At 34.4% G+C, this 14,108-nt stretch overlaps 5 protein-coding genes across 5 annotated transcripts; 3 read left to right on the top strand and 2 right to left on the bottom strand.

Moving 5' to 3' along the window:
* Positions 1-124: 124 nt before the first annotated feature.
* On the top strand, positions 125-2,204 carry BX664DRAFT_333311 (quinon protein alcohol dehydrogenase-like superfamily). Its single transcript, XM_051545491.1, has 2 exons — positions 125-339; positions 426-2,204. Exons 1-2 carry the CDS (start codon positions 139-141, stop codon positions 2,181-2,183), a joined length of 1,959 nt encoding a protein of 652 aa, XP_051400392.1. The 5' UTR covers positions 125-138; the 3' UTR covers positions 2,184-2,204.
* Positions 2,205-3,019: 815 nt separating this feature from the next.
* BX664DRAFT_349934 (uncharacterized protein) lies at positions 3,020-4,248 on the top strand (the record flags this gene model as incomplete). The annotated part of the gene is made up of 2 exons (XM_051547618.1): positions 3,020-3,332; positions 3,404-4,248. The coding sequence occupies 2 exons, from the start codon at positions 3,020-3,022 to the stop codon at positions 4,246-4,248; spliced, it is 1,158 nt and encodes a 385-aa protein (XP_051400391.1).
* Positions 4,249-5,052: 804 nt separating this feature from the next.
* BX664DRAFT_136644 (kinase-like domain-containing protein) lies at positions 5,053-8,078 on the bottom strand. The gene is made up of 6 exons (XM_051539832.1): positions 7,294-8,078; positions 7,077-7,230; positions 6,746-7,005; positions 6,424-6,666; positions 6,116-6,357; positions 5,053-6,016 (listed from the first exon to the last, which is right to left on the bottom strand). Exons 1-6 carry the CDS (start codon positions 8,055-8,057, stop codon positions 5,277-5,279), a joined length of 2,403 nt encoding a protein of 800 aa, XP_051400390.1. The 5' UTR covers positions 8,058-8,078; the 3' UTR covers positions 5,053-5,276.
* A 685-nt stretch (positions 8,079-8,763) lies between these two features.
* On the top strand, positions 8,764-11,351 carry BX664DRAFT_359092 (DNA polymerase alpha/epsilon subunit B-domain-containing protein). Its single transcript, XM_051548072.1, has 10 exons — positions 8,764-8,842; positions 8,924-9,138; positions 9,272-9,393; positions 9,516-9,768; positions 9,874-9,986; positions 10,067-10,153; positions 10,231-10,466; positions 10,534-10,661; positions 10,728-10,829; positions 10,926-11,351. The coding sequence occupies exons 1-10, from the start codon at positions 8,832-8,834 to the stop codon at positions 11,084-11,086; spliced, it is 1,428 nt and encodes a 475-aa protein (XP_051400389.1). The 5' UTR covers positions 8,764-8,831; the 3' UTR covers positions 11,087-11,351.
* Positions 11,337-14,048, bottom strand: BX664DRAFT_333301 (uncharacterized protein). The gene is made up of 7 exons (XM_051545490.1): positions 13,930-14,048; positions 13,374-13,863; positions 13,181-13,274; positions 12,285-13,082; positions 12,062-12,223; positions 11,653-11,932; positions 11,337-11,564 (listed from the first exon to the last, which is right to left on the bottom strand). Exons 1-7 carry the CDS (start codon positions 14,006-14,008, stop codon positions 11,443-11,445), a joined length of 2,025 nt encoding a protein of 674 aa, XP_051400388.1. The 5' UTR covers positions 14,009-14,048; the 3' UTR covers positions 11,337-11,442.
* Between the last annotated feature and the right edge of the window lie 60 nt (positions 14,049-14,108).

Genomic DNA, 14,108 nt, shown 5'->3' with positions numbered 1-14,108 from the left:
TTCCGAATACGACAAAAAATCGGATCCAATGTTTTTTCTCAAAGAAAAATTTCCATTTTTTCTTTTTTTTCTTCTTCTTTTTCTTCTTCTTCTTCTTGTCTATCTTTCATCTTTTTTTTTTTTTTTTTTTTGTAAAAGATGAAGTCATCACAACAAAAAACAAATAATGAGGAAAAACCATTGAAAGATAAAGATAATGACGTACCTTCTATTCATGACTTTTTATCTCGACATATACCACCTCAAGTTTCCAACAACAGAAAACTATGTTATCGTCATAGACCAGATTTGATCAAGAAACGTATGCCTGATGCATTTGACTTTAATCAAGTTCAAAAGGTAGATTTTATATTTTAATATATATCGTTAGAGTATGAAATTTAAACTGTTTTCTTCTTCTTCTTTTTTTTTAAAAAAAATATTAGCAAATGGAACAATTTGGTACTAACGATCGAGCAGCTATCACTCATATTTGGTCATTATTCTCTGCTGCACCTTCTGATCAAAGAATGCTTATTTTGAAAGGTTTACTCTCGACTTGTTGCATGCCTCAACTTTCCTTTTTACATGATGAAATCAAACCTCTACTACGTATCGATTTTGTCTCCATTTTACCTCATGAAGTTTCCTTACAAATCTTCTCTTATATGGATGCAAAATCTCTTTGTCATGCTGCTCAAGTCTCACAATCATGGCGTTCCTTGGCTGACGATGATGCTTTATGGCACCGTATGTGTGAACAACATATTGATAAGAAATGTACAAAGTGTGGTTGGGGTTTACCTTTACTAGACAAAAAACGACAAATTGTACGAAAACGATCTCTCGCTACTGCCTTTCAACAACAACAACAACAACAATCAATGGACTCCCCTCTTCGTACAGCTTGTGGGCCTTCGACTAGTCAAGAAGATGAAATACAAGCAACAAATAACAATAATAACAACAACAATAAACGACCGAAAGTGAATAGCACATCATCATTTGATTCCTTTACTAATGATAACTCTTTGAAACCACCATCATCATCTACACAACCAGGAGTTATTATTAGACGACGACCTTGGAAGGAAGTTTACAGTGAAAGACTCATGGTGGAACGTAATTGGCGTAACAACAAGTATAGTGTACGGCGTCTTACTGGTCACACCGATGGCGTGATGTGTGTCCAATTTTGCGATTCAAGTAATATTGTGATGACAGGCTCTTATGACAAGACAATTCGAATTTGGAATTTGGAAACTGGGGATTTGATACGGGTACTCAAAGGTCATACTCGCTGTGTCCGTGCTTTACAATTCGATGAAGCCAAATTGGTTACAGGTGCTATGGATAATACTCTCAAAATCTGGAATTGGCATTCTGGTGAGTGTATTCGAACATTGGAAGGTCATACTGGTGGTGTCCTTAGTTTACACTTTGATTGTCGTTTAATGGCCAGTGGATCAACAGATTATACTATTCGGGTGTGGAATTTTCAAGCCGGTGAATGCTGCACTTTAACAGGTCATACTGAATGGGTCAACTCTGTACGATTATGTCAACAAGATATGTTGGTGTCTGGTAGTGATGATTCAACTGTGCGTCTTTGGGATCTTACCAGTCGTACGTGTATTCGTGAATTCAGAGGTCATGTGGGTCAAGTACAAATCGCTCTACCAAGTCCTAAAGGATTTACTCACCGATTATTGGAAGAAGAAGTGGCTATCGATACTAATGAACGTAGAACAACAAATGGATTTCGACCTGGGTGTGAAACATCATCTTCGACAACAACAACAAATACTTATATACCATCATCAACAACCATAAATAGACAATCCCGAAGAAATGATAACGAAAAATCAGGAACAGTACCACCTGCTGAATTATCAGATACACCAATCATTATGACAGGATCTTTGGATAATACAGTCAAACAATGGAATTTGAAAACTGGTGCTTGCGTACGAACTCTCTTTGGTCATGTCGAAGGTGTGTGGGGATTAGCTTATGATACTTTACGTGTCGTTTCTGGTTCTCATGATAAAACCATCCGCGTTTGGGATATGGATAGTGGACGATGTATGCATGCTTTAGAAGGCCATAATGGACCCGTGACAGCTATTGCTCTTAGTGATACCAAGATTGTTTCTACTTCTGATGATGGTGATGTTCGTATTTGGGATTATGGTGTACATTGATGATTGGATTCTCTATCTGTCTTTTTTTTTTTTTTTTTTTTTTAAATAATACTATTCCTCCTTCCTTGTTTATTTTACCTTCATCATACTTTAGTCATACTAGTTATTTTACCCCTCACCATCTACAATTCTGTTTATATTGTCTTTTCTTTTTTTTTTTTTTGTCTTTGCAAAAATTTATCTTATTTTTCAATAAATGTATATATCTTATTGTCTACAACTAATATTAGTTTTGTATGGTATAGAGTGCGTGCGCGTATATGTGACTAGCTGAATTTGGTTTGAAGATGGCGTGATTGGCATCGCAGATATCGTCACCCACTTTTTGGGATGGCTTTTGCATAAACAACAATCACCAAATATATAAACTCTGTTAACTACTGGATAATCATATGGTGTACTTTTTCATCGTTTTATGCAATAAATGGCACCATTCCTTTTTATTAAACAAAAAAAAAAAAAAGGTCAAATAGTACAAGAATACGTCAAATACAAATCTATTTTCATTTTTTTTTTTGGGAACAGTAAATGCATGATTATTATTACTAGGTTAATATACCTTGTAATCATTATTTTTTATGTATTTGAATATAAACATTTATCTTTCTTTTCTCATAAAATGATTCGGCATCTTCTTGACAGCAAACCGAGGATCGCTGTACGGAGATTTAAAATAATCATCATATATGGCGAACAAGATTGCCTTTTTTTCGTTTTTCTTTCTTTCTTGTCTTTCTTTCTTGTATTCTTTTTTTTTTTTTTTTTCTATTTACACCTATTATTGATTTTTATTATTTTTATCCATTAGATTATTCAATTATTTGTATGATTAGATTATGAAAGGTATCCCACCTGATATAGATATTAGCAGGGAACTGGATATTTTCTCAAAAGCCCATTTTGAGATAAATGGCATTAGTGATACACCACCGCAACAAGATACTAGTACCGCTGAAATGGCGTCAAATCATCATCATCATCATCGCGATCAAAATCATCTCTCTTCTCCATTTTTCTTGACTGCATCCTCATCTACACCAACAACCATGTCGTATTCTGGTCAATTATTCCAATCTTCATCTTCCTCTCAAACAATTGGTTCCACTAGTGATACTACCAACGACTTGCTTTCTTTGGAAAATCATCAAGGTAAGATGACCCACATAGTTATACTGACTTTTCTTATCATTCCCGGTTCTTTTTTTTTTTTTTTGATTTAGATGTATCCGCACTATATGATTTATATCAACGTCCTTATCGACAGCATCGTACACCCATAAATACAGAGAACAATAAAAAGCTTTCAGAATCTTCAATCAACGGACATACGACCCCAATGCCTTCCTTTGACCATCATAACAGATCATCTTCTTTGGAAAAAAAGCAATATGACCACTTCTTGTCAATGATGAATATAGTGGATCAACGGTTGAAACAACTTGGAAATGACAGCCCATCCAATCATCAACTCTCGGCCACCAACACCATTACCATATCAACTTCACCATTATCGTCGTTATCATCACCATCATTATCACCAGCATCATCATCTCTGTCTCCTGCATCGTCTTCCATTTTATCATCATTACCTATTGTAACTTCTGTGCCTTTACCTTCTCCAGGAGCGGTTGCATCATCACCATCATCAACATCGTCTTCGTATTCCACCATTACAGCAGTTGACACTAAATCAACCATGCCAGGTAGCTCATCATCACGATTACAGCATCCTCCAAGGCGCTCAACCAGCAATCGAAAAAACAAAGGCAAGGCCACAGCACAATCATCATCATGCGTCAGTATCGACATACCATATGACGACGACGAAGGGAAAGATACCAATGATCAGCAGGCACTTTATGTCAAAGACAAACGACGACGCAATACTGAAGCCAGTGCAAGATTCAGGATCAAGAAGAAGCTTCGTGAACAGGCCCTTCGGCGCACCGCGGAAGAGATGACACAACACGCTCAACAACTTCAAACTCGGGTACATGAATTAGAAAGGGAAGTCAAATGGTTAAGGGAATTAATCGTCGAAAAAAAACAAGCAAGACCTCATTGATTTCAGTCACTTTTTTTTTTTTTTTTTTTTTTTTTTTTTTTTTTTTTTACTATTAAATTTTTTTTTTCCTCTTCTAGTTAGATATTGTCATCCATCATCCCATTGGTTTACCTTATGATATCTTTTTTTTCTTTTTTGAAACTTTATGATTCTTATGATCTTTTTAATGCACATTTTTATGCCTATCTCTATATGCCTTTTTTTTTTTTATGAATAAACGCTTTAGTGCTCTGTTGGGAACTACTTTTTTTTTTTTTTTTTGAGTAATAAATACAAGTCTAGCTCATTTGAATAAAATATGGAAAGACGTGTGAAACTTAAACATGCTTCAAAGTTGATGGATACGAGCTTGTAAGAAGTCTTGGTTGAGAGAATCATTATGCATCATTCATCTATCAAATTCTACATGAGTCGCCTACAAATTTTGAAATAGAATAAAAGTATAAACAATATTAAAAAAAAAAAAAAAAAAAAAACTTTATTTTTAATCCAGTCCTCTTCGATCAGAGATAAACACATGAATACTAACGATAATATCGACATATATTTAAATACACAAAACTATGGTATAAAACAGTAACTTTTGAAACATTCCCTTCAAAGATAAAAATCAACGTCTCTGGTTCAGTGCTTGTGTTGTCTGTTGGCACGGTATTTGATGGGCAACGCGGAAATCAAAGATGACGATGTATCATAAGAGGAGTTGCCATAAGTTTGGTTTGTTGCTAGTCTTGGGATTGATAATGACATTTCACCTGATTGAGATGGTATTCCTGATGCTGTTGTAGAAGTATTGGATGTTGAAGGAAATGAAGTAATAAACGATCCAGAGGGAACAGCAGTGGAAGTGGCGGTGGATTTGGTAAATTTTGATGGACCGATAGCAAAAGATACGGTTGGGTTTGGTACTTTCTGAAGCTGATGTTGTTCTTGTTGATCGTACTTTCTACTTCCAGCAAGAGCAAACGTATTGGTGACGCTGTTATCGTTATTGTACTGTATAGTGGATCCAGATGCTCTAGGTATAACTAGACCGATATCGTTTCCAACTGATTTCGCATGTCGTCTTCGTCGTTCGCGGCGTTCTGCAATGGTTTCGGTAGTAGACTTTGAACCTCTAGCGATAAAGACGATGGATCATTGTTTTGATTTTCTTTCAGTATTGATTTCAATGGTTGAGACATTCTTGATGAATAAAGTGAATGTGATCGATGATGACGAGATTGACGTTGTGGTTGATCTTTGGCGAAATCAAGTAATGGAGATGTCTCGAAAGATTCTACTCGTTGTTGACACGTGCGGTTGAGAGTCTTTTCTTCCTTCACATGCTGACTTTGCTTTTTATGTTCTTGCTGTTGCTGTTGTTGTTGTTGTTGCTGTTGAAGATGCTGCTGCTGTAGTAACTGTTGATGATGATACTGTTGCTGATGATACTTGTCCTTACTTTGTTGCAAGTGCTGATGATGTTGTTGGTGCAAGTTTGTTTCCTTCTCATCATTTACGGGCTGGTATTGATTTGCTTTATTGTCATCAAATTTGCTTGGATGAACCTTCTCATTATTTTTGATACTATGATCAACCATGTTTGATGTTTGCGGACTGGATATTGTTGTCGATGGATTCATTGCAATCAGAGGATGAAGTGGTGATGTAGATTTGCCAGTAATGAAAGGATGTTGTAAAGCTTCTCTAGGACTCCACCTTCGTAATGGACTGAGATTGAGAGTACGTAACAAGAAATCTATCAACCACTGTCGCATTTGCTTTTCTATATATAGTTTGGTAAAAGAAAAAAAATACAATAAGAGGACTAGAAATAAACATTATGAGCATTCTTTTTTTTTTTTTTTTTAATCATATACCGTACCTAGCTGGAATGCTTGACTTCCGGGTGTCAATGATTTGGAAGATGTATTTGCGTGCATAATAATGTCTTGTAAGGAATTATACTGGAAATATCGTCTGTTTGGTTGTTCTTTTTTGTTGTTATCTTCGTTGTATTTTTCTCTTGACTTGCGTTTGTACTGATATTTGTTGTGTCCAATAGATTCACGGTCAAAGTAAAGTAATGTATTACCACCACGATCAAGATCATCAGCAGCAGGTTGCCTGCAAAAATTGTATATAAGAAAAAAAAAGGTTCAGTATGAAGAAGCTACAGTATACTCCACCTACCCAAGCATGTCCATAATACGATTCAGTTGATCATATTCATTTATTCCAGGGAATAAAGGTATACCTAAAAAAAGTTCTGCCACAATACACCCTAATGACCACATATCGATTGCATGATTATAACGACATTTGAGTAAAACTTCTGGAGATCTGTAGAAACGGGATTGAATGTAGGTATAACCAGGATTGGCCTTGTGGCATGCTGAACCGAAATCAATCACCTTGATTTTTGGAGAATCAACACTAGCAGACAAATAAACAAACAAAGATGAATATAAAGGCAGAATAAATACTAGTCCATTTTTGGTTTCTTTATTGTTACCTTTCCAATAGAATGTTTTCAGGCTTGAGATCACAGTGAATGATCATCACATCTCCAAGAAATACCAATGTTTCCAATAATTGCGTTGTAATATTCCGTACCAATTGAATAGAAAGTCCTTTGAAACCATTTTGTTTGATGAGTTCATACAGGTTGAAAGATAAAAGTTCAAATACGAGGCATAAATGATTCTTGTGATTGAATGTATCTTCCAATCTAAGTATATGATGTTGATTCTTGTCATCCATTTTTTGATTCAACTAAATAAAATAAATATATAAACGTATGAATACAAATATCTTTTTCCCCATTCTATACTTAAATATTTTACCTGTTTGAGAATTTCCACTTCCATACAACTTTGTGTTCTAAACGCAGGTCTATTTTTGATAACTTTTACTGAACAAAGTTTACCAGTCTCCAAATGTTCACATTTCACCACTTGCCCAAAGGTACCTTGTCCAAGAAGATCTATAACACGATAACTAACACGTTTTTTTTCATTAATATTATCCTTTTTTTTTTTTTTTTTTTTTTGTATTTCATACCTATGATTCTTATCTTCACCAAGTATATCATTCACATGTAGAATATAATCATGATCCTCATTATCGTAACCATCGTTTTTTGCAGGTTTACTAGGTTTCGTCAAAATGCGTTTGGGATTGCGATGTTGATGATAGGTGAATTTTGGGTCACGGCGTTCAAAGGTTTTAATCAAATGGATCGTCGTTGATAATAGTAGAGTGGATGTTGTTGTTGATGATTTTGTCGATAGAGATTCTGGGGAAGGTTTTAGCTTAGTTGACCATGGTTTGAAACCGGTATTAATAGCAGTGGTGGTAGAGGAGTGGATAGAATCAATAACGTCATGGGGCTGAACCATTGTAGTGGGTCCAACAAGACTGCTACTTGTTGAGGATCGGTCTGGTGTACTGGGTTCAATCACTTTGGAGTAATAAGGAGAGTCTATATTATTGTTATTTGTGGTTGTTCCCGTCGTTGAGATATTGTTGTTTCTGAGATTGTTTTGGCGAAATGATGGTGTTCTGGTATGAGTACCTCGTATAGACCTTTGTCGCTGACCATAAACTATTTTCTGTTGTTGGTGTAAAGGTCTTGGTGCTAGTGCAGTTGGTGGATAAACAAGGTTATTATCAAAGTTGGAAACATGTTGCACTGGTGATTCGATTGAGTGGAATGGTAATGAAATTTGTGTAGGTAGAAAACGTTGTTCAAAGGAAGATCGACTATGACTTTGATTGGCAAGACCAGCTTTATAAGTTTGCTTCCTATAACCATACACATCCATGATACGTAAAAAAAAAAAAAAAAAAGATAAAGAGAGAAAGAGAGAAAGGAAAAAGGAAGTACAGAAAAAAAAAAGGGGTCAGCTGCCCTTTTTATCGCGGAGTTCCTGCTTTGGGCATGAAATAAGCTCCAATTTTCCTAGTAAAAAAAATCCTTGCTTTTTCTGAATCAAAGATTAATAGGAAATTGAAGTTGTGGACTGATTTGTATTGACTTACATTATTCTTGTTCTAAGGGATGGCGAAGTTGTATCACTGGGGCATTCTGAAGAGCGTATTACTTTTATAGTAATGAACTTTGGTGACACATATATCAATGAGGATGAAATGGAATCATACGTTTACATATCGTTTTAATTCAAATGATGATTTTAATAATAATAAAAAAAAAGATATCAAAAAACATAAACAGTGAATCTTATTAATATGTATGATGACTCTTATAATGGTGTATTTTGAATCTCACATCAAAAGCTACAAGCTATTTTATCAAATTAATCGCCAGATCAGCTTTCGTTCAAGTTAATAGACACTAAAATGTCATCAATAACGAATTGTTTTATCATAATCAATCATGATATATCAGCAATCAGTATTTTTTTTTTTTTTTTTTAGTATTTTTTTGACCAGCACATACGGTATTTGAAATAAACTGTAACGCGTGCGCGACTTTTTTTTTTTTTCTGTTTCCTATTCGCTTTTGTTTTCCTTCTTTCTTTTCGAAAAACTATAGATCTATCCCATTCTCCCTTCCTTGCATATCACCATATATCAATATGACTGATAGGTACTTTCAAATAAACCATACGTTTGTAGTGAATTTCCATTTTGATTGACTCATGCTCACCTTTTTTTTTATTGTATATAGCGATCAATTCTGTACAGCGCCTAATCTTCAGCAAACTTACCCTAAGATCGAACGAAAAGTTTCCAAATATGACAAAGTCCCGGAACTAGAACAAACTCTTATTGTCAAGACAGGTTCATATCAAAAACAATATGCCAGTATTTATTTTATTCGTCTTCTTCATCTTCGTCCTATTGTTCTGGAAGCTGCAAAACAGCGATGGGGTTCCTACCCAGGTAAACAAAAAAAATATATACATATATGGTTTCAAAAACAAGAATAAATAGATTGCATATACTGATTGCTCATATATCTACTATTATTACTATCATTATTATTATTATTATTATTATTATTATTATTTTGTAGAGAAACCAGCTTATATTCCTAAAGCTTTGGATATCCAAACCAACGAAGTTTGTTATATTATTGGTACAGTTTACATTGATATGGAGATGAAACCCAACGTATTGAGGGATCTTAGTGCAGAAGTAAGTCTAATATTAAAAAATATACAGGGAATTGAATATGAATTGATTATGTGAGTTTGTTTGCTTACAATGTATTAATTAACTCCGTTCTTTTTTTTTTTTTTTTTTTGCAATATTGGTAGAGTAATCTCACTGTGCCACCTACACCTGAAAAATATAGGACAGAAACCAATGTGATATCTTTGGAAGATGAATCTGGACGTGTCAAGTTGATTGGTGCAAGATTGGATAAAGAAATGTTGGTGACTGGTATGGTGGTTGGTATCCTTGGAAAAGAAGATCCTGCCTCTGGTGCTTTTGAAGCTTATGAAGTTTGTTATCCTGGTTTACCACCTCAAACTCCTTTACCTGTACCTAATGTGGATGATACCAAAGGTAATACTGATTAAAAAAAAAAAAAAGAGCGTAACACACTGATGATAATAAATATTGATGCTATGAATGAATTAATACTTTTTTTTTCTTATTTTCCATTGATAGAGGATAAATATGTTGCTATTTTATCAGGGCTTAATATTGGAACAAAGGCTGACAATGATTTGAATCTTCAACTTTTGACGGAATATATATCTGGTGAACTTGGTAGTGGAAATGTAATGATTAAATGTGCAAAGAAAAGAAAAATGATTTAATATTCTCAAAACCACTCATCATTTTACCTTTGTAAATATAGGATCAGAAGAGCAACTCATGTATTACGCGTGTCATTATTGCTGGTAACTCAATATCTCCTCCTGTGATTACTGAAAATGGCAAGAAAGTAAGATTGGATGCTGATTTGGAAGGATTTTGTAAAATTATTTGGTATTTATTTCTATTTTTAAATTTAATTTGTAGAGGACGTATGGTTATGATGCCACTACTTATGATGCTACTCCTATGATCCAACTAGATAATATTGTTAACGAATTATGTATGACTGCAGATGTGGATATTATGCCTGGACGAAATGACCCTGTTGGGATTCATCTACCTCAACAACCACTACAACGCTTCTTATTTGACCAGTCCAAAAAGTTATCTTCATTCCACACAGTGACAAATCCATATTGGTGCAAGTTAGACGATACTTTGTAAGTATATACTAGGTGGATATAAAAATAAAAGTAGAACTAACTATATATATCTTCTTATTGATAGACTTCTTGGTACATCAGGACAAAATATAGATGACATATATAAGTATATCGAAGGCATAGACCGGTTGAAGATGGCCGAAGAAACATTATTTTGGCGTCATATGGCACCTTCAGCACCAGATACCTTATGTAAGCAAACACATTATTAAACTCTGTAACTTATTTACACCTTCGATATTTTATTATTGCTATTAGGGTGCCATCCATTCCAAAATCATGATCCTTTTCTTCTTAACCAATGTCCACATATTTACTTTATTGGAAATCAACCTCAATTTGAAACCCGGATATTAGAAGGTAAGGAAGGAAAAAAAAACAGTGAGCATATATATATATGCTCACTTTTCATTTTATTTTATTCACCATCTTCTCATAATTTTTCATTTCTAATAGGATCTGATAAGCAAAAGGTGCGAGTGATATTAGTCCCTTCATTTGAAGAATCTGGAACTATTGTACTGGTCAATTTATCTACTTTGGAATGTAGCTCATTACAATTTGAAGGTACAAAATTGCCTATTGGAACTGAACAAGATAGGATGGATGAATCTTAGAACTTTTTCATGCATCCATCCATTCAATCATATGTATCGTCTTTTTTTTTTTATCTCCCTTCTTTATTTGACTTTATCCCCCCTTCTCATTATACATTCATTTGCACTCTTCCCCTCTATTTATTACTTCCATAAATTACTCTGTTGATATTCCTCATCCTTTTTCCAACTAGTCTATTTCGTATATATATATATAATCTACTTATACAAACCTATCAATTGATCACATTCTTTTTTTTTCTTTTTGTTTATCATTTGTATTATCAACATTCTTTATTAAAAATAAACTGATTGATAAAAAAAAATATATATTACTACTACTACGCCATAAAAAGAACAATCCACCGTACGTGTAATCATCCAGTTTTTTTCTTGGCCCATTTCCATTGTTCCTTCTTTCTTGATTGCAAGTATCGAGGATCGTCTAGTTCGCACCATGATCGTTTAGTTGATTTGTTGTTGTTAGAATGCAACCCACCTTCCCCATACAAAAAAAGCAAGACCATTAGTTCTTTTTTTTTTTTTTGTTGTTTAGACAATAACTACCATCATTTGTTTATACATACTAGAATTAACCATGGTGAAAGATGAGGATGGTTGCCATTGTCGCGTTGCCAAAAAGTCTATCAAATTCTCCCCAGCAGAAAATAAAGGAGTTTTTGCCGATGAAGATGATTTTGCCTCTTGAAATGCTATCGTCATGTCATGCGCCATTTTTGCTGCTGCTGATGTTACTGTTGATGGTGCCATTGGGTTAGATGATGTCTTCGAGGACGCTACAACGTTTTCCGCAATCAATGATGGATGATGATCAGGTAAAGTATCACTAGTTGGAAAACTGGATGTCTATGCATTAAAGAGTTTTTTTTTTTTTTTTTTAAAAAAAAAAATAAAGTGAGGGTTCATGACGATCTACTATTGCTTTTTTTTTTGTTTCTACCTTTTATCTATTTCCCTTTTTTTTTTTTTTGTTACCTTTGTATCTTTATGATACTGTGGAAGTAGATGATCTCGTTTATCCTCAGTGATCTTCAACGCTTTTCCATGGAATGTTGAACTGTTGCTGTTATTGATCCTGTTGTTATCCTCGGAACTTGATTCTTTCATATGGCACTGGATATCTTTATTTGATTCAGCCTGCAGAAAAAAGAAAAAAGAAAAGTCAAAGGAGACCCAATTTTTTTTTATATGAATCTACCTCTACCAGATTCACTGGACGTTCATCAAACAAAGAGAGAGACTTGAAAGATATCGTATCTTCTTCATCATTAATTACAGGATCCACACTTGCATTTTGGATATATGATGATGACGACATTGGTAATGGTACTTGTTTCGAAGTAGTCGATCCAAAGTTGATGGTAAGACAGGATGGTGGTGATTGAACGGGAGAAGATACATTGCGTGATGGTTGAAATAGAGAATTGGCTAGTGAGACTGTAGATGATGATCGTTGAAATGATAAGTTGGGTGACGATACTGTTGATGATAAAATTGATGGTGATATTGATGGTAAAGTAGGACAAGGTTGGACAGATGAAGGTACTTTTGCTTTAGTAGATGATGAAGACCAGTAGTGACTAAATACGGGCGGGGTTGTATATGCTGTTTTAGTTTCCTGTTGTGCATCAAAATGGTTTGACGATGTCGATGTTAATGCTGTGGCTGGAGTTGTTTGGATGGATTTGGTGGTAAAAGCGATGTCATCACATTTGGCACCAATATGAGGGTCATCTCCAAAATTGATACTATTGTGGTTCTTGTTGATGTTATCGTCTTTGTCATTAGATGAGATAGAAGGTATATTTATTGTTGTATCGTACACATATGATGATATAACGTCAAAATCAAAGTAGCCATGGTCATCATCATGTGTTAATTGCTGATGTTGTTCTTCATGCTGTACAGGTACGTTTCCATCGATTGTTGCATTGTAAAGTCGTCTGATTGGCTGTATGGTATCAAATTCAAGTGCTGGAATAGGTAGATCGGGAGTCTTGGGATGATCCAAAAATTAGATCGGTTAGATATTGATCAGCAATACCCTTTGATTCCTTTTTTTTTTTTTTTTTTTTTTTTTTTTTTTTTTTTTACCTTGGTATCATATATAGAGTCTGTACAGAAGCATTGAGAGAGCTTGATCAAATCCATTTTTGTCTCCGGACATAACTGAACGCGATCTTTAGAACTAACAATCAAAAAAAAAAAAAAAAGGTAATATAATAAAAAAAAAAAAGAATGAATCGTGTGAATTTATTTCAGGTAATCCAGAATCAATACAACTTACAGAAGAGAGAGAACATTCTCATTGACATTTGAAATAGTAGGTACATTGATCATGGGTAGCAAATTCATTTTCTGGGATAATCGCCACGGAGAGTTCATCGACATGCATGATGGTTGGTTTTCTTGAAGAGTCCATAGAGGTTGCTGTATAGTTCGCATCATATGGCATGAGGTTATATAGGTATCGTAAAATCCAGCAGGTAACAGATTTGAATTACATATAGTTGATTTCATTTGATTGATCTGTTGTATTGCTAATGATTGAAAATGTGTTGTTGATATATCGTCGTTTTCATTTTCGATACAGTGGCTATGATCATCAATAGTTGCTGATGAAGTTGCTGACGGGGATGGTGCTAATTGCAATATATCTAATGGAGAATAGACATTGTCAATATCGTCTTCTTCTTCCTCCACTTTCTGTAATTGACAATGATTGTATGGTAGTTCGCCTAAGGATTGAGCAGCTTTTATCATCAGATCTTGGATTTCTAAATCAGGATTTTTATTTTATTAGTGAGATTATCTGTGCACGATGCTCATCATAAATATTTTACCTTTGGTTTGCATGATATCATGTATCCCTAATGATGATAAAATGTCATCTTTTGAATGTGGATGTTGTGAATTTGTCATTTTCGCGAGACACTAACATAAAAAGAAAAGAAAAAAAAAAAAGGAAAAAAGTAGAAGAAAGGGAAAGAAAGGGTTAAAAAAAATCAGTTCATGCCAAAAA

The sequence above is a fragment of the Halteromyces radiatus genome (genome assembly GCF_025201355.1).
Source record: "Halteromyces radiatus strain CBS 162.75 chromosome Unknown BX664scaffold_4, whole genome shotgun sequence".
In the NCBI taxonomy this organism is placed as follows: domain Eukaryota; kingdom Fungi; phylum Mucoromycota; class Mucoromycetes; order Mucorales; family Cunninghamellaceae; genus Halteromyces; species Halteromyces radiatus.
Note: the sequence above shows the minus strand (reverse complement) of the source record. Positions and strands in the feature narration are given on the sequence as shown.